This window comes from Taeniopygia guttata, chromosome 2 (genome assembly GCF_048771995.1).
Source record: "Taeniopygia guttata chromosome 2, bTaeGut7.mat, whole genome shotgun sequence".
In the NCBI taxonomy this organism is placed as follows: domain Eukaryota; kingdom Metazoa; phylum Chordata; class Aves; order Passeriformes; family Estrildidae; genus Taeniopygia; species Taeniopygia guttata.
The window spans coordinates 132,895,255-132,918,758 of record NC_133026.1 but is presented as its reverse complement, the minus strand read 5'-3'; the positions used below and the strand labels follow the sequence as shown (position 1 = coordinate 132,918,758).

Here is a 23,504-nt window from a genome sequence, read left to right as displayed (position 1 = left end):
CAATTATCTGATTTCAAATTCACTGTCAAAGGGCAATAATTTGTCATTTCAGAACACAAAGGGGAACAATAGTGTTCCTTATTGCACAAAGACATCTCTTTACTTTAGATTATTTCCAAATGCAGCTACTGCTTAAAGGTTTGGAGTCTGATCCTTTTTTCCATAGCACAATGACAAAAAAAAAGCTCAGAAGGCAAGGACAGGGAAAGAGCTGATTTAGCATTTTCCCATTCTAAAATCCACTGTGAAGGGTTTTAAAGTGTGAAGAAGAAGTGAGAATAGGTATGTAACACGCACTAGAGCTAGTTCCATTATTAACTCTTCCTCTGCAATTTCAGGAAGGGTTAGAAAGCTGCAGAGAAGGCTGATGGTGAGGGAGAGGACAAGATTTTTTTTTAGTTTTTTCTTTGGTAACCTGATACAAGAAAGAAAGAAAGAATCATACACAATGACTCTGTCATGCAGAAGAAACTAATGATGGGAAAACTTAGTATTTCACATAAATTCCCTATTTTATTATTTATTTTTGATAGCAGAAGCAGAACACTAGACTGTGAGAAAAAAAAAATTAAAAAAAGAAGAAAGGATTCCGCACATTCTCTAGAGACCATGAAACTCTTCCTCAACTCAAGACACATCACTAATGGCTTTCTTTATCCTCCCCTCCTGCCTTCAACAATTATCCTTAAAAGTACTATTTCAAAAACTATTCCTTTTCCCTCTTCTTATTAACACTGCACATAATCAGTCTCAAAATTAAACCACACTACATACACAGTCTTAACCAAGTCTACTGCTAATTCAAACCCTTATGTTTGGTCTCAGAAAGAAACTACTCTTTCCTATTTCCAGTATAAAAAACTCATCCTGACAGTTCAGCCATTGGCACAGGCTGACATGGTGATTTCTTCTCCAAAGCATTTATCACATCAGTTTTCACTACATCCAAAATAATACCGTGAAAATAACAGATCTTTGTGTCCAAACAGCATCACCTCCTTCCTTCAAATTGTCCCTTTATAAAATGGAATCGAGAGATCCCTGTCCAGCACTTCAAGACTCCACAAGCCCAGGTAAATTCACACTTAAAACCCTTGTTTAATTGATGCCATGTAGTTTTGAACAACCATATCACCCTAAAGCTCACTTACTGAAATTATCTGTTTCTATCCAGAAGTGTAACTACCAGTTTGATTAAAAACTAAAACCTGCTCCCATGGATATGTTTAACTTTACAAACTACAAACTAGCAAATAGTTAAGAAACTTAAACAACTTTGCAGATCTTGGCCAAGGTCTCTCAACAATTACTGCAAAATCATTTCTATCTTGTCTTAGATCACACTTCCAACAGGAAAGCTCAATACTTTTTGCAGTATTTTCTATATTATTAAACCCCACATGGTGGGAAAATTACCCAGAAGATCATCAGAAAACAAACTTCCACTTTTTTCCTAGGACTTGGATAGGAAAATAGACACAGAACTTGTACCTTTAACTTGGACATCTAAGGACACTTCAAGATGCCTGCAAAGAGTGTCATACTTTTAAAGAAAAGCCATAAAACACCTTGAAAATGGTTCCATTAAAAATTCTTAATGCCTGACCCAAGACACACAGATTTATTCAAGGCCCCTCAACATAAACTTCTACTCAGAATTTAAGCAAGAAGCAGCTTAACTAAGTTAACAGGTTAACAAAGTCCCTAGACAGGTCTCATACCAAACTTCATAAACCAATACCAAAGCTATCTTTGAATTTTGAAAAAGTAATAGTTTTTGATAAAAGTTTTTACCTACAACATTGGGAAAACATTACTGCAGCTTCTTACACAGGGATTTGAGAACAGGTTTAGGGGTTTTGATTTTGATATGCATCATTATTCTCTGAAATCTAGAGCAGTTCATTAACACGCTCTCTGATTGGCATTTAGTAGACTGGGAGTATCCAGGAAACAAAGTACTAGTATTTGTTTAAAAAATATGGTCATAGGAGAATGAAGAGGGGGAAAGAAGGGGTTGTGGGGAGAGAGAGGGGAGAGAGATGTCCAACAGCTTTTAATGCTTTAGGTAAATTCAGTCATGGTCATTCTCACCCACCTGACATCCCAGCACAGAACTGGGGAACAAACTAATACTGTGTGACTCATGCCTGGAACTGTTCAAGGCCAGGCTGGATGTGGTTTTGAGCAATCTGATCTAGTGGGAAAAAAATAAGCCACTTCCAACCCAAACCATTCTTTGATTCCATAATTTAGTTCCAGTCCATAAAGCATCGTCTCCACCCTTGTTTTTTATTACTCAGCTAATGTAACCTCTAATTTTCTACTTAGAACTGAATATAGTCAGCACACCATCACTAGAAATACACCTCAACCTCGTTAAAGTAATAAATTTTCTTTTGCAACAAACTAGACATGATGCACTTTAGAGACAGTTACATATAGGAAAAAGCTTTGGCTATGCCACGTTACTACACCACCAAACCATAAGTATTTAACTTTGACTTCCCTCTTTTTATTAATAGAGGCACAAGCATAATCCACCAGGCATGAATGCCAGGAAGGCAAGGCAATGAGAATAAATGTTTAATGCTGTTGAATGGGCATTGCAACTGTACTCTCTGCCTGCAGCCAAATATTGCTACTACAAAGGCATTCTTCCAGTTATCACCACTAATAGTTGTTGCTGGGCAGGTATGTATATAGGAACCATACTCTAAAAGTGGGGGGAAGGTGTGTGGGGGCAGGGGGGAGAAAAAAAGAGTGTAATAATTTTTTGTTACAGACCAGAGTTCTGCTAAAGAAATTTAATCCTTTTTCCAATATGGAAAGAAGCCAACTGTAAAGTTTAGTGCAATTTCAGTAAGTGTGTGAACTCCAGTAGCATTGATTGTAATAACCCCTTCCTCCTCCCTTAAAAAAAACCAACCCCCCCCACTCAAATAGGCTACTTGGACAGATAAATCCTTTTCTCTATTTTCCCTCCCCCACAAGTTGTACCTTCAACACAGTCAGAACTTCCCCAGATCAGAGGACACCGTCAGCGCAGGCTGACCAATCTCAGAGGGTTTTTTTCCTCTTTTTTTTTTTTTCCTTCAAGATACTCCGTGTTAACAGCTTGAGGGGGTTCAATCAGCACTGCTTTGATCTCGGCTGGAACTATAATTATTTAACATTGTTACAAGGATTTCTATAATCCATCCTACCATTAAATCCCTTTTACACCCTCATCTTCTGAAGGCTAATCTGCATCCGTACACTCAGTTTGTCTCTTCAGCTGGTTTCATCAGGCTCTGGCATTCTCCAACATCCAGAGTGATGGTTCTTTTTTTTCTAATGAAATAATTTTCTTTCAAATTGAAAAGCGCAAAAGGTCCTGTGCATTTGCTACCTTTTGATGAGATAGCTATATAACACCAATATAATCCACTGTTTGCTACAAACTTCCTCCCAGTTTCATAAAATTCATTTTCTCTGTGGTGTTTTCACTGAATTAATGATACTTATGTGTGTGTTATATACATAGCTGAGGAAAAAAAACAATCAAATGAACATGAGCTCTTTGAAAATACAGCAGAGCCAAGAGCAGCAATAGTGTGCTCGTTCCTCTTGTACTGTCTTTGATAAATACTGCAGGAAACACTATACCTAAACTTAGAATGCCAGGTAAATAAAACTGGAGTGTTTGAAGAGAAAACAGAAATATTTTATAATTATAATGCATGAAAGACACACCGCATGGAAAAGGGACTTTAATAGAATCAAAGGAAATAAATGATAGAAAGAAAATGAATACAAAGCAGAGTGAAAATGAAGGACTTGAACAAAATCAGACCAAGACTATAAAAGGAGATGATCAGAAATGATGAATTATCAAAAGGGAACAGGAACAACAAAATGCTTTCCTTTTTATTTCGGAAACAAAACTCAAAAAGGAAAATATCATTTCTTCAGCACATGTATGAGTGCATTGGGGAAACTGTCTCTTTGCTGCACACATTTTTTGTTAATTGCTTTTAAGCAGCCAACCTGTAAACACTTTTACTCCACAAAGCACTGCTGGATTTCACCTCGACAGCTCCTGTGCTGTGGTTGTCTGTGTGGATGAAGGAAGGGGAACCCAAGTGCAGGCAGAGGGGAATGACAAATACAACAGGGGAGTATCACCGGGACATGATCATGAGAGAGAAGCACATGCAAGCTTAGGCGTTGCAGTTTTCATATAAACTAAATGCATTCAGTTAAATAACCTCATGCCTTATTCCTCACAATGCATAGCCATAAGGCAAATAAAAAACAAAATATATGGACTTGTTTTATTACTACAAATACTGCATAAGGAAGGAAAAAGTTAAAGAGTAGAAAGTGTCTGCATAAAAGAAAAATTGAAGAAAAAAGTTGATAAAAACAGAAATAGGATGCATCACAGTTGAGTAACTGGCACTGAGATAATAAGAGCTTTAAAAGAGTATTTTTTTTTATTCCCACAAATTGAAAAGATAAGTTTTAGTTTATCAGCTGATGTTTGAAAACATCATCAAGCAATAATCATAATTCCAAAATACTCTTTGGAGTTAGCTAAATAATTAAAATAATAGGCAATAGATATAACTGATCTTCAGAAGGAGAAACTAAGAGCCACTGATGCTTCCACACAGTATTTCAGGATATTCCTTCAGTCATACTTATGGTATTTTTTATTTAAAAAAACCAAATTGTAAAAGACAAAAAAAACCCACAACTAGTTCCTTTAAGATAAGATTTGTTCTTATGAACATTTTGGACATTATATATCACAATCGTTTTCTATCTCCGCACAATATTTAAATATCTTCTCTCAATTCTTTATATTGGTATATTCCCATATAGATATACAGCAAAATATACACAGTTATAGTAGAATCATAGCACCAGAAAATAAAATAACAAGCATGATGACACCACAAGATTGTATCCACAGATATAATTAGAGCCACAAAACATGATGGGGTTTTTAAAATTTAAAATAAATAAGAAAACATTGCAGAATCCAAAATAATTTTCCGTTTAAAAAGCTACCATCTTATGTTAGACCTTACTATGTGCTTATGAAATGAATAACAGCCTAAAGACTTAGCTCCTGTTTCTCAAAGCAAAATAAAACATATTTACTTTAAGAAACATATATGAGTCAAAACACCTTAAGTATTTTAATAAAAGACTGTTTCAAAATAGTAAGTCAGAAAATGAAGCAAATTCATGAAACAATATTCCCTAATTAACAGAAACTGAAGCAGCTACAATTTGAAGTTCGCTGTATTCAGAATTCTTTGTATTGAAGTAATTTAGTCCACTTTTAAGGGCTTTTACATTTCCAGAGTAGAAAGGGGTCTTTAGTATTGCTTTGATTTGCATCCTTATTAATTTATTCAGGCTGGCAGTTTGCTGAGTATGTAGAAAGTACCATGATATAGGCAGCTCCTTCCTGGAACAGTTTCTGAGCTAAAGCCACAGTCCTACAAACACGTTTGTGCTTAGCTTCATGCATGTGGGTAGTTCTGGTTTTTAATGGAATGCTCACACACATTAAAATATAAGTTTTTAAATATTCTGCAAGATGGGAGCCTAGAAGACCAGAAGTGTTTTTCTGAAAGAAATTTTTTTTCTTACTACCAGTAGAGAAAAAAAAAATAAAGACTTACTGATTCCATCTTCAAATGCCAGTCTGGACAGATAGGTTTATGCATGTATTTCTTGTACTCTTCTGTGAAGTCTTTTTCATGAAGACCTAAAATATTTTCAGGTGTCCAGAAGTGTAATTGTTCTTCTCCCCCTTTAATAACAAAGTGCAGGCAGATGAACACTCCCCTGGTAACTGTACCTAGCAGTCTTTCTCCTGACAAGTACATTTGTGAGTTTTGTGCAAATGATATCTGTATTCATACATTACCTAGCCGTTAACACACTAGGTGTTAATATCATTGTCATCAATGTGTACTTTTATATTTACTTCAACGGGACCATAAATTTTAATTATATATTTGAAATCCTTAAATTTAAAGACCAAGTTTGACTAGCTTGACATAAAACAACAAATTTCTGCCTCCCGTAAAAAATTAAGAAAGCATAAGTAATTGCTAAATTTGCACATATAGCTGTCTAACAGAATCCATAACACTTATTACTTCATTTCTGGAGAGAAGACACAGTTAAATTTAGTGATATTTGACAGCAAGATACTCTACAAATAGTCCCCTAACATCCCTAGGGATCACATATTGATGAGTACTTCGGCTGAAGATGGCCATGTTGGGTTACAGCAGTCAGCTTCAGTATTTGGTATTCTTGATTTATGGGTATATACCGTACTACTGTAAAGCATAGCTCTGACTTCTGGTGAGCAAAATATTGTTCTATTTCACAGTTATGATGTCATCAAAGGACTATATTTCATGGCTTTTACATCTTTGCAAATATATACATAAAGTGGTAGCCCCAAGGATCACTACCTGCCAGGGCTGCCTGAGGTCCACCAGGGTGGACCTCCTTAAATTCCATTTAATGTACATTGACATTTGAATATCAAGGAAGTCTAAATAGCCTGAGAATAGAAAAAGGCATTCTCATTTCCACATGCTGTAGCACACTTGCCATATTACATGAATTTTTCTATACATTATGTGCTGTGCTATCTTCAATTCACTCTTTTTAAATTTCAACACACTATATTCCTTTTATGCGTTTATCTGTGCATGTATGCTTTATATATTATATGTAATTACAAAATTACAACTCAAGTGAATCTCATATAATACATAAACTATCGATAACACAGTCTCAGAATTTCACATCTTGAAAATAGAATTCGATTGCTTTATTCACTCTAAACCAGTATCATTGTAATATCAGCCTTAAGCAATATGGGCTGCTAAAATCATTTGGTTCCATTTTTCCAAAAAGGAAAACTGATAGGATTATTTTCGTGATAAATTAATTTTACCATGTAATTGCAATTATGACTTCTAATTAATGAATGGTTTCAGCCTCACTAACTAGGTCACCATTTTTCTTTTAAAAATATATCATTTTTTCTCTTTAGATAAGTATCATGATATGTCCAAGCTTTGGGAAACACACAGTATTTTTATAGGGCAATGATCCTAGAAGCTGAGAAATGGTGAAACTACTGTGATGTACTTTCTAAAAAATTCAAGTCATTTTTGTCTATTTTATGAGAAAAAAAAAAAAAAAGCAAGCAGATGGCAAGAGGCTTTTTAAGAGGAAAGATCAGTTTCTTAGTACTATTGGAGTATTTAATTTCTTGACTGAGCTTTCCAGGATACAGAAGACCGAACAATGTGAGACCAATGAATCAGTTGAGCAGCTAATCTATTACATCGTGGTTGTCAATACCCATATGCCACTGCAGAATATATTGACAAGAGGCAGAATCCAAAGAGACTGACTTTTCTGTAATCAGATGCATTCCTACAGAAAAGCATAAAAGAAACCTGAAGCTTATTTGGGCATCATGTAGAACAGACTCCAACACTCTCGACTGCCCTTTGCTTTGCAGGTAACATATTTAAAGGTACCATAGCAATATGCAAGAACACTTCTTCAGGGTCCCCTGAAGATATCTTCTGGCACATTTATACCATTTTAAGCCCTACATCCCCGTCAACTGCCTTATCACACCACTCTTCGATGACTCACACATTGTGGCATGACGATATAGAAAAAAGGAACCAAGTAAGTTGCAACTAATAAAATAATGAGTAGCAGGACAGGATAAGAGAAAATAACTTCCTTGGAAGACACACAAAATTTGATGGCTAAGCTGTTACGGATGTAGTAATTAAACTTAATGATAGCTCTTATCGGAATGCAACACACCAAAATATCTGTTGTTTCATTGCAGGTTTTATTTTTGGCTTTTTTGGCTGCTAGAAATAGTCACATATTAAAAGAGCACCTCCTAAAGAAAAGTTCCATGAAAAGTTGATATCCAAAACAAAACTGAAAAATAGTCAGTATCAAATGTGGAGCAGTTCTGCAATAGGGGAAAAGGGTTTTTTTTCCTGAAAATAAGTCAATTAAAATAATAAAGTAGAAATCACTACAGTAAAAGTATTAGGCAAATAAATGTTAGTATTATACATACTTTATCAGATAGCAACAAATTATACAAAGCATTTACGATGTTGTATTACACAAGCCCTGAAAATTGGACTCTAGTCAACTTAAGAAAACTGATTGGATGCATATCATGAGTGCTTTCCAGACTGATTTTTTTTTTTTTATGAGAACTAGTATCTATTTATACATGTAAGCCAAAGATTTATGAACTGATTAGTAATTTTGGCACCACACTGTAAGTATAAAAGTTCAGATAACTGAATGAATGGTTTTTTTCATACCATGATGTAATTTGAAATTCAGTCTCCTGGGCTGAACCACCCAGCCCAAAATGCATACACAAGACACTCTGGAACAGTGTGTCCCTAGTGTATACATTATATTATCTTTCTAAATTATCCAAAATAGTCCATCATTGTGGGTTTATGCTGATGAAGCATCTTTTAAATCAAGACATTCATACTGCTATAAAATCAGAGCAGCAGGGACCTGAAGAAGCGCACCCTGAGTATATTCTCTCAGTAAAATATCATTTTTACAGCTTTATCCCAAATATTTGAAATATATCAGACAATATTGTTGTCTAAAATAAATTAGGCCATGTGCAATCAATCAATATTTATTTAAAACAAAGTTATGTAAAATATGGTGAAGTTTTTCTACCTGTAATCTCCAAAAACATGTTATGGAGTCAGCTGTTCAAGGTTTTCACCTTGAATACATTGCTTAAAAGTCATGAGACACAAAGGGGAGCAAAGGTAAGCTATGATGGGACAATCTGATTGACTTTTTTCGGAACATATAAAAGATGCAATGTATACACTGGACTGGCTCCCCACACTACCAAAACAGGCATTTGAAAGCATCTTCCCTCTGATTATGATTTCATATGCTATAGATTAAAAATATTTTTTGGAATCAACCACAATAATTAAAGAGCACATTCAGAACACTCCAAAATCTTTGTCAGAGGAAGAGGGGGGTAGGAACAAAATGTCCTCTACACAGCTATTTTAGAATGTCTAAGGTAATCAGCTGACTGCAGGAAAATTAAGAGTTACAGCTTTCCAAACATAGGCTTTAATCATTATTACTTCTGTTTATTCAAATATCTTACTAGTTTTTACCCTGAACCACACTTCTGAATATATGATTCTGGGGTTTCTCTGATTCCTTTAGAACACATTCTAAAGGAATCTTTAGCTACACATTCTGTAATTAGATCGAAATGAGGTCTGATGCTAATAAGACAGCCATTCTTTTGCCATGTTGATGAGTAAGTGCTGAGTGACTGAATAAAGGAGTTTACTGCAGCATTTCTGTATGATGACCACGGCTGCACATTACAAAGACCATTTGCATATATCTTTGTCTGAAACCTGAATCAAGGAGTGAAAATAAGATCTACTGTACATTTCATATCCTCCTTTTGAGAATGCAACAGTATAGCACCCTAAAGATGAAATGTGGCAATTAAACCTAAACCCAAACATATGCTAAGTTGGTCTCACTGAGTTAAACATAGAAAGTCAAGGGCAGAATTGAGAAAGGACTTAGCCCTTAGTTCCAGTTCCATGACCACAGAATCCAGTTTCCTTTTCTCACTCTGAACCATCCTGAACTGTGCAATTTTGAGAGTAACTACAGGAGCACACATCACATTAAATTTTTTACTCTCAGCAAAAGTTCATTCTTTTGAAAGAAGGTGCAATGGTTCCTGGTAATAATTTTTTTGTTATTTTACTTATATTATTCCAACTTTTATCTTAAAATGTCTTAAGACACAGTAAATAAAGTGGCTTTTGAGGGTGTAGAAGGACACTGTACTTGAGTCAAAATATTTTCTTCAATTAACTGCTGAACACAGAATTTGTCTCTGAAACCTGCCAATTTAAGAAATAAAATCACTAGCATCTCTCAGTAGGTATTTGTATCCAACTCCTGGACTACACCTTAAGTGCATTAAATAATGCTGTGCTATGTATATGGTTCAATATATTAACACGTCCATTCTTCAGTTGTTCAAGCCAGTGTTGCCATGCAGTATTCTGAATGCAATAATCTTAGCTGAATTAACAGGAAAAAACATAACAAAGAACAAAATACTTGTGGACTGATTACACGCTCCTTTTGACTCTCACCCAATCTGCTTCCAAAACCAGACACTGCTTCCCAGTCCTCTGCAACTACCAGGTCCCTTGGTGCACAGAACTACAAGAAACAATGTTTTGTAATGCGGATGTTAATTGATTCCCTGCAGAATTTCACAGGAGTCCTTCACTGTGTGACCTACGGGGTATTACGTCCAAAGTGAAGTACCTAGTGAATCTGATGATTCTTCCCTTGCACACGCCTTTCCTAGCTATCAACTTTTTTCAGAGAACAAGAAGTCTTTTGTGTTTGAAATACAAATGCCAATCAAAATAGAATACATTTCAACTATGTATCACCTTTCATGCAAAGTTAAAAGTCAGGCCAATGTTCTCATGCTGGGTGTACAGATGTACAAAAAATTTAGGAAGATACCAGATAATTTTCAAAAAATTAGGACAACCTAGTTGTCCTAATTTTGGCCAAGGATGGGGTTAATCTTGCACAGTCTGGAGCTGTGTGTACATGTCCATGTTGTTATTCTAAACAATGCATATCATCACCGGGAGGTGGAAGCAAGGGATCTTCACTTCCAAGAAGGAGGGGTGTGGCTTGTAGTTGGGAAGAAAATGTGGCACATGGAAGATGTGCCAGTCAGTTTGTTCTTCGGCTCGGGGTTATGCCATATTGATAAGTATTTTCCATGTAAAACTGGGCACTAAATTAGGGACTGCCACTTCTAAACCATGACCCTGATCTAGAATCTTGATCTTGATCTTGATTCCCACCAGAAGATCAAGATGGTCTCCAAAGAACAATTTACACACTGAAAATCAAAAATCTTGTTATGTCAAATAAATATTTCACAAATGGGTAAATAACAAACCAGAAACAGTAAATGAATAGAATGCCATAAAAGAACCACCAGCTAATAGGTTTGAAAGTTCTAGGTAGTTTCACTTTTCTGAAGCATTTTGACTTGGATAAAAATTATGTTCTGAGTTTTAAAATATTCCAAAAGGCTAATTGTTTAAATAAAATTGAAGTTCTCCACATGTGAAATGTATATGCAAGATGTTATTTCTAAACTAGGCTCATTTCTATAGCAACTAATTTTGAAATTAAATTTAAATTTACATATATATGCAAACAATAACAATAATATATTAATAATATCAATTATGCAATATGTATCATATAGAATATTATGTTAATAATACAATGATAATGAAATGGCATTCCAACTGATGAAACAGTTGGAATGCTTGACAAGAGCTCCAGTATTCAGCTATGAAGTCACTGGCTTTTAATATTTTAGGTTGCAAGTCAAATGAGAGAATCCCTGTCTCCAGGTTTACAGAATCCTACAATATTTGCACCATGCATCACGAAAGTGATGCTACAGAAGTCACCACAGCAAGTTACATCATAACAAGAAATATGTCTTAGTTTTCAAAATTTATTACTGCCCATTTTTTTGAATTTAGAGTAATTATTTTACACCTCAATTTTCTTTTAAAGCCTTGGTAACCACTATTTCTGTCTGAAGGGCAGAATTTCATTTTTTCAGGTGTGACCATACATGAAATTTCTCCCCATCTATTACACATGCTCAGTGTAGGTCATGCAACAGCCTCGTTTCTAGAAAAGTCAAGACTGCTCATGGGAAAGATGACAGCGAAGGTTTGGCTGCTACTTCCTTGTGAATTCACCCAGCCACTCCCACATTCTCATCCTTCAGGCCCTTACAGGGAGCAGTCCACCAACAGTATCAACTGCCTTGAACAACAGAGAGCCTCTGCACTAAGCATGTCAGACATAAATAAAAGCTTCATTTCACAGATGGCAAAGAACAGCTCTGGGCATAGAGGACAAGCAAAGCCATGTTCATGTGCTGGGAAACTTCCTTAGCCTCTAATAAGGTGTCATCAAACAAACTACATCTGGAGAATGTTCCCTGCAATGCTTCACCTTCTGCACTTTGGGATCTGCTTGGGAAGAGTGACTGCTGGCCTCAACCAAAATCATGACAGGGACAATTTTAACACTTATTTACTATTCCACTTCTGTCAGTACTGAATATATTAACACAGGCGTAGCATATTTTTCCTTCCACTTCCTAGACCTGCATCTTCTCTTTATGAAGCAAAGACTCTTATCATTTAAGAAAAGAGAGGTGAGACCCAGAGAAAGGTTTGCAAGAGGAAGCAGCTGCTACAGCCAACAAAATAATTCATCAATCCCAGCTGGTCACAGCAAGATTGACATCCTCAAGCTCCTATAAATGGTGCCAGGTTGCACACTAAAAATTACTTTTTAAATACTACATATTTAAATACCAGTTCTCACAATCATTTCATGATCTAAGAAATTCAGCTTTTATTACAAAAATGGGGCAGCAGGGCAAACCTCAAGAGTTCCTGTTTTCAGAAGACATTTGGCAGTGAGTCTAAATTATGTACTGTGAAGTCTGTAAGTTACGGACTAACTAAGTACTAACTGCATCATAAAGGTTAAACAAGTTGAACATAGTGCAAGTATATTTCATAACACTGGTATTAGTCAATCAGACCTAAAGTGGACGGATGCAGATGTCAACAGATCGAGTTTCAGGTAAGCAACACAAATTTTGGCTATGCATGAAAAATAACTGGGAAGACTACAGTCCTTGAAGACTTGGATAAATTCTATATACAAGACTGATAATTATTTAAAGTCATGCATTTAATGCACAGGTGTGGTAACTGCTTAAAACAGCTCCAGTACCATAATCCAACCTCCAAGACAGCAATCCACGAGCATTTGCACCTCCCTTAACAGGATTCAAGTGCCAACACAAGACCTGCAGTGCAAAGGTTAACTTGATGACTCTCAGACTCTTACTTTTGTTATTCTATGTCGAAATGGCCTCCTCCTAGTTCCAAATTGTTGATGGAAACCAGATCAAGATCCACAGAAATCCTTCCCTGCTTCAACAAGGTTCCCTCCCAACCCCTGGTGCCTGGGAGCCCAGCTCTCTACTTTTAATCCAATATCCACTTCACTACAGAAGATTTATTTAGCCTACCTCTTGTTCATTAAGGATTCCAAAAGTCTGTGGTGATTTTTGACACTTTGTTATAATGTTTCTGTGACCCTCCCCCACCCCCCACCGCCTCCTCACATACCGCACCACCCAGCCTCATTTTCATATGGATACAAAGCATCGGGATAAAATGATGGTTCATTATAGTGGTACAGAGCTCTTATCTTCATCCGGCAAGAGTCATTTCCTTCCAAAGATTGAAATGCAAATGTGAAAATTAATGATAACTGCATTATCTGATAGCAGAGATAATACCGATTCACTGTCAGAGTAACACACAGTCGTTCTATGATTTCCTCTGCTTCTTCACAATATTCTTCTTACTGTCAGACTATATCTATGGTTAACTATGTTTCATGGATTTTTGTTAATTTACATCAAATAGTATTTCCAAGATCTTAAATCTACCACATTTCCCCAATCAAAAAGGAAACAAAATCAGGACAGTAATCTCCAAGTCCTTCTTAGGACTAGTTAAAAAAGAAAGAAAGAAAGAAAGAAAAAAAATAAAAAAGGAAAAAAGAAAATAGGAAAAGAAGAAAAGTAAAAAGTGGGGGGAAGGGGGAAGGCTATCATTAATGTCTATTTCCATCTTGCAGTGGTCTACCAACCATTCCACTCTATATTATACAGCTTTGCTTTGTAACCTAAACTTTTTATAGTATTACTAAATACTGCAGACTAAACTCAACAATCAGTACATATTTGCAATGATTCTTATGAATCATTACAGGAAATCTATACAGAAAAGCTTTTCAAACTACCTTTTATAGCAGGTAAAAATGTGAATCTGGCATGCCCAATGTTCATTACAATTTTCTGATCTACAACTCACTAAAGCAATACACCAGAATTCACATGAAAGCTTGTTTCTATCTTTTATTAAATGCTAACAGCAGCATAGCTCAATGCTCGCATCATTTTGAAGTGCTGTTTTATTTCCAGTACACCATTTTTCTTAAAATTTCTGATCCATTTTAGGAAAAACACCAACCTGTAAGGGTAATTCAAGGAAACAATAATATGCTAAATTTAACTATCCTTAGTTCTTTTTTCAACAGTTCTCTGATACATGTGTACCAGTGATGATGAGTCTGCTGAAATGAGTAACATGAGTTGCAACTTCATTCTGATTTAGTATGCCAATAGCAGAAATCCTGTTGATTTACTGGAGGCAGAATTTTACACATGGAAAACATTCCCTTTATGTGGAGATGAAGGCAAACAATACATGAAAAAAATCACCATGACCTGCCAATATGAGTTTTAGGCCTTTTACACTGCATCACAGAGGTTTTTTCTTTTTTTTTTTTGTTGTTTTTTTTTTTTTAACATTTTGGAAATGTGGATAAATCACATTTTCTCACATTCTAAGCAGAATTCAGGTACAATTCAGTGTACTGAAGGAACTTCTGAGACTGAATTTCAAGCTATATAATTGACAAAATCAGCACATTCTATAAGAAAGCCATGCACCCTTATGACTATAAAAGTAAGAGCTCCCATAAGGAATAAGGACAATCTAGTGTAGTGCACATGAATTAAGAAAGAGATCCAATTCTTCCTTAGAACCAAGACCTCTCTGAATGGTATTAATTTCACCTTTGGAAATGACCTATGTTTAGTTCCTCAACTGCTAAAAATGTTTCTCTGTCTCCAAAGCCACATACAACTTCACTAATGGCTAATGAAGCACTCATTATTTGTTGGAATTGCAGGAAGTCAAAAGAATGGAGCGCACGGGATGGCACACTGGATTTGGAAAACCTTTTTGGGTTAGTCAGTGCTATAAAATCGTGTCCCATCTGCCAGCAGGGAAAAAGCATTCCCTTGCACATTACAGGATTGGTATATGCTGTTTTCAAGTCTGTTTTGCTTTATCACTACAGAGTAATTGAGAATTACAGAATAGAGAAAAGCACAAAGAACTTATCATTCCTAGCATAGTTTAAGTAAACCATTACAGCAGAAATAAAAATTTGAAATAGCTTATATGAGGCCTGCTTGTACTTATTCATTATAAATGTACCCAAATAGTACAATATTTATAAAATCACTAGATTGTACACTCATTTATTAATTGTGTTATAATTACAAGGAACTATCATGGTCAGTCAGTTTTATTTCTGCCCTAGTGAAATCTATCTAATTTGTAAAGTTTAGTGTTTGCCACAGTACTTGATCATGTTCTTTAGGAAAGTATCTCATCCTGAATGCAAATATTTCTAATGACAGAAAAGTGACTTGTCATAAAATGTTTCAATAATGACTTTTTAAGCACTTAAATCCATTCTTTGTGTCTGAAACTTTGGAGCTTCAACATCCATTTAATCCTTTGATACTTTGCTAGAAAGAGGTGCCCACTGTTATCAGATTTTAACTCTGAATTTAAAGTAGCTTGCAATCAGATTGTCCTTTAATATAATTTTAATATATCTTTGATAAAATAAATAGGGAGAGGACTTTTCCATAATACCAGTCTTTTCAACTTTCTAGTGGCTCTTCACTAAACCTGTTACAAACTTTAGCATCATTCTTGAAGTGTGACCACAGGACACAGAACCCTGTTTCAGCATCAAGCAAGACTGCTGACCAGACAAGCAAAGTAATCTGAGAAGCCAAACATACCCTTTAGCCATAACCCTCTCTTTGGGCTCAACCCCTGCTCATTGAATCTTAAGACTTTTTCAGAGACCCTGCTTTCTGATGCTACTACAGGTCTTTTACAACTGTAACCATTCTATGAAAATATTTACCTTTTCATAAGATCATAACTTTATATTTAATTACTCCGAAACCAAAATATTTCTGCAGCTAAAATGGCAAGTTACTCAGGTCTGCCAATAGCAATATCTACCCATTATGCAGCATTTTTAAAAATTTAAAACATACTGCAAAAAAAACCCTAAATATACTTTAGCTTACATTACATATTATATTGGTTTTACAGGACATTTTTTTTCTATAAAAAATAGAAATATTCTTACTAACCCCCTCTTAATAAAAGCATCTTACAGTGCTTATCCCCTTATATCCAGTGGGACCACTGCCATGTGGACAGGTCTGTCACCACCCACAACAACTTTTACTGGTTTTGAACACATTTGAGAAATCATGTCAAAGCTTTTTCGGAACTGAAGGCGATCCTTAGAGCTGGGCCATCAAGCTCCTGAAGAAGTTAAATTCAAACCATCAGACTGCTTAAATTAACTAGTACAGAAATAAAGTCATCACATACAGTCAAATAGGCTTTCCAGCACAAATGTTTTAAGCAGACTAGAAATAATTACCTTTTTACCTGTCCTCTCTAACAATTGAGTCATGACTTATAATAGATCAATACCAATTTTCTAATTATTTTTTTCTTACCACATTTTAAAATGTCATCTTACTGTTATTAATGAAGCTACTGATAGATTTTTAGGGTTTTTTTTCCCTTTCCGCTTTTTTTTTTCCCCTTTTAGCCTTATCTTATAGTTCCTAGCACTGGTTACATTCACTTGAATTTTTCTGTTTTTTTTCTTATTATCTTCTAGGCAATATCAATATTACCTTCACTTTTATCATAGCTTTTAGAAAGTCTACAATTTGTTCTTAAACTCTTTCAAGTTATAATTCATACTTCTGAATTCAAACCTTTTCTCCTTTTTGATGGAGTTCATATTTGCTGTCTCTTACAATGACAAGTAGGGTGGACTGAACTTGTATCCATGACTGCATTCATGACCACTGAAACAAGCATTCATTTTCAAACCTATAAAAAATTTCTCTTTCAAGATGCCATTGTATATATAATTTCCGTATATTTGGATTAACAATATTTTAATTGAGGTATTCAGGATCTAAAATTTTCAGAGGTTTTAATTAATTTCTGATATGGAAGCGTGAAACATACATTCAGTAGAAACCAGAATGATCATATTCTCTAATGTGATGGATGATCTGTAGAACCTATGTAGGAGATCTTTCTGTTTGTTTTGTTTTAGATCACTGCCCTCACATGCACTGACATCCCAACAATACACAGCTACAGACCTATGTAACTCCATGTACCAAGGCAAACAGCAGACATAAGACCATGAAATAACCTCTCCTTTCACATTTAAAAATTAAGTCTCTTTACATAAAATGCATTTAAACCCAGTCTTGCTGTTCCTACTTTCTATTCCTTGGGCTTTTGATGTTGGCCTGAAAGGATCAGGCCTTTCACTGTGTGTTCATATACAGTCTACTGACTTAAGTTTCCATTATTTCAGAGCAGTTTCACTGAACAGGAATTTTTAAAAATTGAAGAAAAGAACAGTGAAAACTGAGGGTAGCTGATAAACATTCAGGTAACCCTCTAAGTGTCTATACATATAGGCAGTATCTCTGAAATTCCATGATGGTCAATGAAGGTCACAAGAGTCTGATCTGAAATAGTGCTTCAGCAGAAATTCTTTGAAGCCACAGCACATTTAACTTTAGATTTTTTTTTAAATATCCTCTAATTATAAAGACATAAGAATGCGTGTGAACCACTTAACAATGCAAATTTTCAAACAAAACTCTAATTAATGCCAGAAGTCTAATTTTTCAGTTTCTGACAAGTACTGGCTCTGAAAGTCACACTCTGTTCCCTTAGTGCTAAAAAAAGACAGAAAATATTAAAATAACAAAACGGCTCTATATTTATATGAATTCCTGAGTTGTCACAGTTCACATTATCAGTTGACAGCAACTTGCATCATGCAGAACACAGTTGTTGGATCCTGAGAGGCTCCAGCTCTCAGAGATGGAACTTTCCTTACCAGAGAAGCTAAGGAGACCAGAGGCAGCTCAGATAACAAAGAATGTATCATCATCTGCCCTTTGAGGCTGTGCCTCTGCTGACAGTTGGCAAATTCGCTGAATCAAAGTTTTTGATGGCTCTGTTTGTGCTGCACTAAAATATGTTCTAAAAATAAGCAAAATGTTTCATGTTTTGTTGTTTTGTTTTTCTCCAGAAACCTTAAAGACATTATCTTTGTACTGTATGGTTGAAAATGATCTTCTGTTGTTTGCTTCTTTTTCTATGTCAATAGTAAGCAACTTCATTTCATGTGTGATGTAGAGTATGGGATGTGGTATATAGCCATTCGTTTTTTCATATGTATTATACCCTTGTAAAGAACCAATATTTTAATAAAATATAGTAGCTGATACATCTATATCAGGTGGTCATCAGTTTTCAGAAGTCAAAAGAAATTTTCCCACATTCAGCTTTGATTTCCATCTTATCTCATGTGAAAGCTGTCAATAAATATTACAAGAAGTACACTCATCCTACTGTTTAACTGAATTTTTTCCCAACAAAATTAAAAGATCTCCTTTTACTCCACAGTGTTAGAAAAGATCTCAGAAACTTCTGAGTAAGGTAGCATATAAAAAGCAGTAACAGGCCACAAAATGCACATTCAACTATGCTGAAATACACAAAAACATGCAACAAAATATTACAAATTTCAGATAGATTTCATTTATAATTAAATTAAAAACAAGTCATATGGTAAATACTGACAGCCTTTAAAACTGCTATGCAGCTAGAAAAGGCATTCTTCTACATCCACAATATATTTTGCATTATTTTACATGTACAATATCATGATAATAAACCTTGTTTTCATATACCACCACTAGTGCTTTATATAGAATATCAAGTTCTTTGTGTATTATCTTGAAAAACATTGTAAATGTTATCGCAATAATTAGATATACTAGGTCTTCATTTTTGTTTGCATTGTATTTTCCAGCTACTAGTTTCAGAAAATTGCCATTAGTTTTGTTCTTCTCTTCATGAAGAGCATACAGTAATTTGCAAAATCAAGCAAGGATGAAAATGTGATTGAAATATAGGAATTTTTCTAATGAAATATTATTATTGCATTATAAATTATTGATAGAATGGTTCTGGAACTCTTTTCTGATGTGCTCATCCTTTTGAGGGAAAATTTCCATAAGAGATACAGCTATTGCTAGAGCATGTTTGGCTTCAGATCCACATTTTGCAACAGTTTTATTAAATTATGGTCAATATAATGGATTTTTAAGGCCTATTCCCAAGTCCATGCCCATGAAAACACTGCATTCAACTGCAGAATTGCCTAATTGAGAAATACAATTTACCCCTTTGCCTTAGGTAGTTTTACAGTACAAGAGAGGTTTTACATATTTATATTGAACAGATACTTGAAAGTATTGCCATATTACCATTACATCTTAGCAATGTTATGCTTGCACCATCTTCACTTACATAGCAGAAAATGTTATCTTGAATTACTGTTTTAATGTGAAGTTCTAACGCTCCATTGACTGCAGTCTGAATTTCTCTTTCCACTGAAACCAATGACCAGTTGTGTTAAATGATTTCTATCAGGCTCAAACAGGTAAAAAAAGCTCCTTGAAAATGTTAGTAGACATCATAACTATTTGTTAAGCTAAACATGTTGCTAAACATGTTGCTCTTCTCAAGCACGGAGCTTGAGAAGAGACCAAAGCATCTGCGTAGTCTTCTGACCCCAGAAAACAGAGCACAAGTGCTTTTCTGTAAATTCAATCATAGAAAAAATAATTTACTGAGAAATTTTAATCCTAAAATTCTAAGCAGCAAGAAAATTTTCCTTTACATCAAACAAGTATATAAGGCATTTTTTGTTGAACAACTTGCAGAATAGTGTAACAAAAAGCAGTTTTTTTAACACAAGAATGTCATCTTAGTACTTACCTGTCAATATCTCGGAACCCAAAGGATGATAAAAGAGACAGTCCATTAAAAATAAATGCAAAGCACAACAATTTACTAAATTAAGGAAATTAATTAAATAATTTTTTAAATGAAATATTTAATGAAATATTGAAGTCTTATTCGAAATATTTCTCTTGGCTTTCAGCTGTTTCTCCCTACCTGGCCCATCCCAATCTTCAGGCTCCACAGCAAGCTGCCCTGGTTTCTCTGACCTTGCATCACCATCAGATTCTGCTGCCTCCTGGATGCCTTCTTCACTGCCTGAAAAACCATCAAAAAATACAGTATTGATATATTCCAATAGTGACTTTAAAGCAAAGTTCCTGTAATATCCAAACAACTGCTTACATGCCTAAGTGAAAAGTTATTCATATCTATAAACAGAGAGAAAATGAAAAAAAAATTAGACATGTTAAACATTTGTGAGTTCCCACTGAATCAAAGAAGCCCTGAGCATTCAGTACTTCCAGTTCCATGGAGAGAAAATCTTGGAAAATAGTGTTTACTCCATATGGTTAAAAACCAGGATCACAACGTGTACCTAATTCTGTAAAACAAAGCACATAAAGTCACTGAATCTGTATGTACAAAGGAGAGAAAGAAATCAGCTTGTGACCCCCCTGGAACATCAGCTTTCAGTTATGGGTTTTCTTGAATTGACACCTGAATGTTTCTGCTGCAAATAAATGGCACTCAGAACAAAAATATGGTCCACTTTTGCTTTTTCACAAAACTAGTGAAAAGCGAATCCATGGTATTTCAGCATTTTAGGAATTTGCCCTTAAAGTCATAATATACCAGCAGGTCCCTAACATACTTTTCTCCCTGTCAAGTTTTATTTAAAGAAATGCTACATTTCTGCGGAATTTCTGGATTTTCACCATCCAGAAGTACCTGAAAACGTCTGTCTACCTTCTGTTACTACCCACAACAAGGTCATATATGCAGGACACACAGAAAATTATGATAAGGTTAAATTTTTAGAGATGACCATTTAATTTTTATTTGAAGAACTGCTTGTTGAAAGGGCAGGTATTTCAGGTAAACAAATACACTAGGCAAGCTCCATGCCAAAATATTTTGAAATAACCACTATGAAAACTACATTGCAGACAAGGGGAGCAGGTATTAACACAAAACACTGGCCATAGTAACACAGTGAGTGAGATCTCTAAAAGTTTCTCCAGGTTTGGATTTTTATTCATTTGTAGATTTTTTTTTTTAAATACTAACCTATCCAAGAAACTCATTCATGGGAAGACGCTAAGAAGAACTGAAAGAAAAAAAAAATCTACAAATTAACTACTTCAGTCAAATAGGACTGATTATGGTTTATTTTTTTTTATCAAACTTGAAGGACACTTGTTAAAAAATGATCTCCCACAAAAAAGTGACAGCACTAGAAAAACAAATACTGTGTATTTTACAAAGCGCAAAATCAGACACTTTGTTGATTTAACAACAGGAGACCAAGAAGGAGCAAAAAGCACAGCAATTAAGCAGTAACTTGGAATTTTTTCCCCACTCATGATAACAAAAGCTTTAATTAGCAACATAGGTAAAGAAATGCGATTACAACAAACTATGCCAGATCCCCATACGTTATCGCTGCAGCTATATTTATACCAGATAAGATTGTGACCCAGAGTTTTCAAGTACATGATTATATACAAACACTATAAAGTATTAACTTCATGTGCACATGTAACATTTCGTAATAACACATTCTTCCTTGCATTCATAAAACACAGTTTTTCAAATATGAAGTCTAAGAGCCTGACAAACTACTACTCACACAAAGACAATACTATAATCACTCCAGAATTTGATTACAAAACCATAGTTCAGTGAACTTATGGTACTAAAAACATAGTCCAGAATATTCATATGCACTTTTAGTGCGTAAAATAAAATATGAATATAACACAAACATCTAGTATATTTTTTGTGTTAAATTGACGGTATAATGGTAGCCAGCCATTTGAAGTTCACACGCTTCAGTTCAATCTGAAGTTATCTATCAGAAGAAAGTCATAAATATACTGATTTGCTGAAAAAGCGATCAAGCTTCTGCTAAGGAGTTTTAGCAATTACTTGCTTGTAAGCAACTAGCCTATTTTGAATTAGCATTTGTATAGCTACTTTGTAGTAATCATACCTCTGCTTTCTTTGGGTAGACTGAAGAACCTATTAGACAACTTTACCTTGATTTTTCTATATTCATAACAACTTAAAGCAGCAAATATTTGTCTTTCAATGGAGATACAAAAGAAGTTTTTCCTCAGTTCAGACCTGGCATGATCAACACCAGTTTTCTTGAAAATTTTGGAAAGCAATTCACAGCAAGGGTAATTCTTGTTTCCTAACTTAAGATGTATAATCAACACAGACAGTTCTTAGAATGTTCTTTGCATAGAATGCAAATGTTTTTCTTCCACTGTATATAACAGAGCTGTGTGTACTAAATCAGGACAATAACAGCAAAATCTAGAAATAGTAATTATTTTAGACAGAAAAGAAGCACAGATAATTGGACAATTGAACCTTCAAAATACTAAGTTCTTCCAGGCTATAATATATGCCAACCTGGTGTTAGCTTGTAAATTTCAGCAACATAATTTACAATTGCAAATTTCAGAACATAAACAAATGAAACTATTAGCATTAAATAGGACAAAGTTTAGTGAAAAGTATGGGCTGAAAAGTAAAAGGACAGAACAACAGCTAAGGTACAAAACCTATAGTACACAGTAATTAAGCATCTGGCAGATGAGGAAAAATCTGAAAATGTATGTTAGTTGATGACTTAAATTTCCATTAACTTGCTTTTTCAGTGTTTCATGAAGTATATTGTTACATGGTTTTCACAATCAAATTTTAATGAATTGATGCATGTCTTGTGCAAATAGAGTAGATAAAATGTATAGAATTTACATTATGGAAAACTTTGCATCTAAAAGTATTCTCAATTATTTTCATTTATATTTTCTATTATTCCCAATTGCCAAGTGCATGCATTACACACCCGAAATATTACCACACTGAATTCTCCTGTTCCCTCAAGCTACTCCAATCTGCTACTGAAACCAACAAATGGTACATTACTGTCAATTTCCAAATCCACCAGGGAGTGAAGTCTATCCCAGGCTCAGTTGAGCATCAATGTCAGATTGAAATGTGCAACCAAGAAATCCATTTGGTGCTGGAGACACTGCAACTTTAAAAACCCAAAAGGAGGCTTAGCAGAAGAGCTGATAACAAAGCACATCTCTCAAGCTTTTTTTCTTTTCTTTCCCCATACTTAAAGCTATTTTAGCAGCTAACATTTGCTTAGCACGAAGGAGTTTATTTCCTTTCCGAATTTATTTTCTTTCTATCATTTACTCTTTCTGTTCAGTCACTGACTACTTTTCAGTCTCTCAATAAAACTGTTTCTTATATTTATTT

At 34.8% G+C, this 23,504-nt stretch overlaps 1 protein-coding gene across 3 annotated transcripts in view; it reads right to left on the bottom strand.

The window, feature by feature from the left end:
- Positions 1 to 23,504, bottom strand: part of ZFPM2 (zinc finger protein, FOG family member 2) — a 305,329-nt gene that overhangs the window by 212,438 nt on the left and 69,387 nt on the right. For all 3 annotated transcript variants that reach the window (XM_002200311.6, XM_012572069.5, XM_072924913.1), the window contains one exon: positions 20,217 to 20,318. In XM_002200311.6, the coding sequence (XP_002200347.4) occupies positions 20,217 to 20,318 (102 nt within the window). The remainder of the gene's footprint in view (positions 1 to 20,216; positions 20,319 to 23,504) is intronic.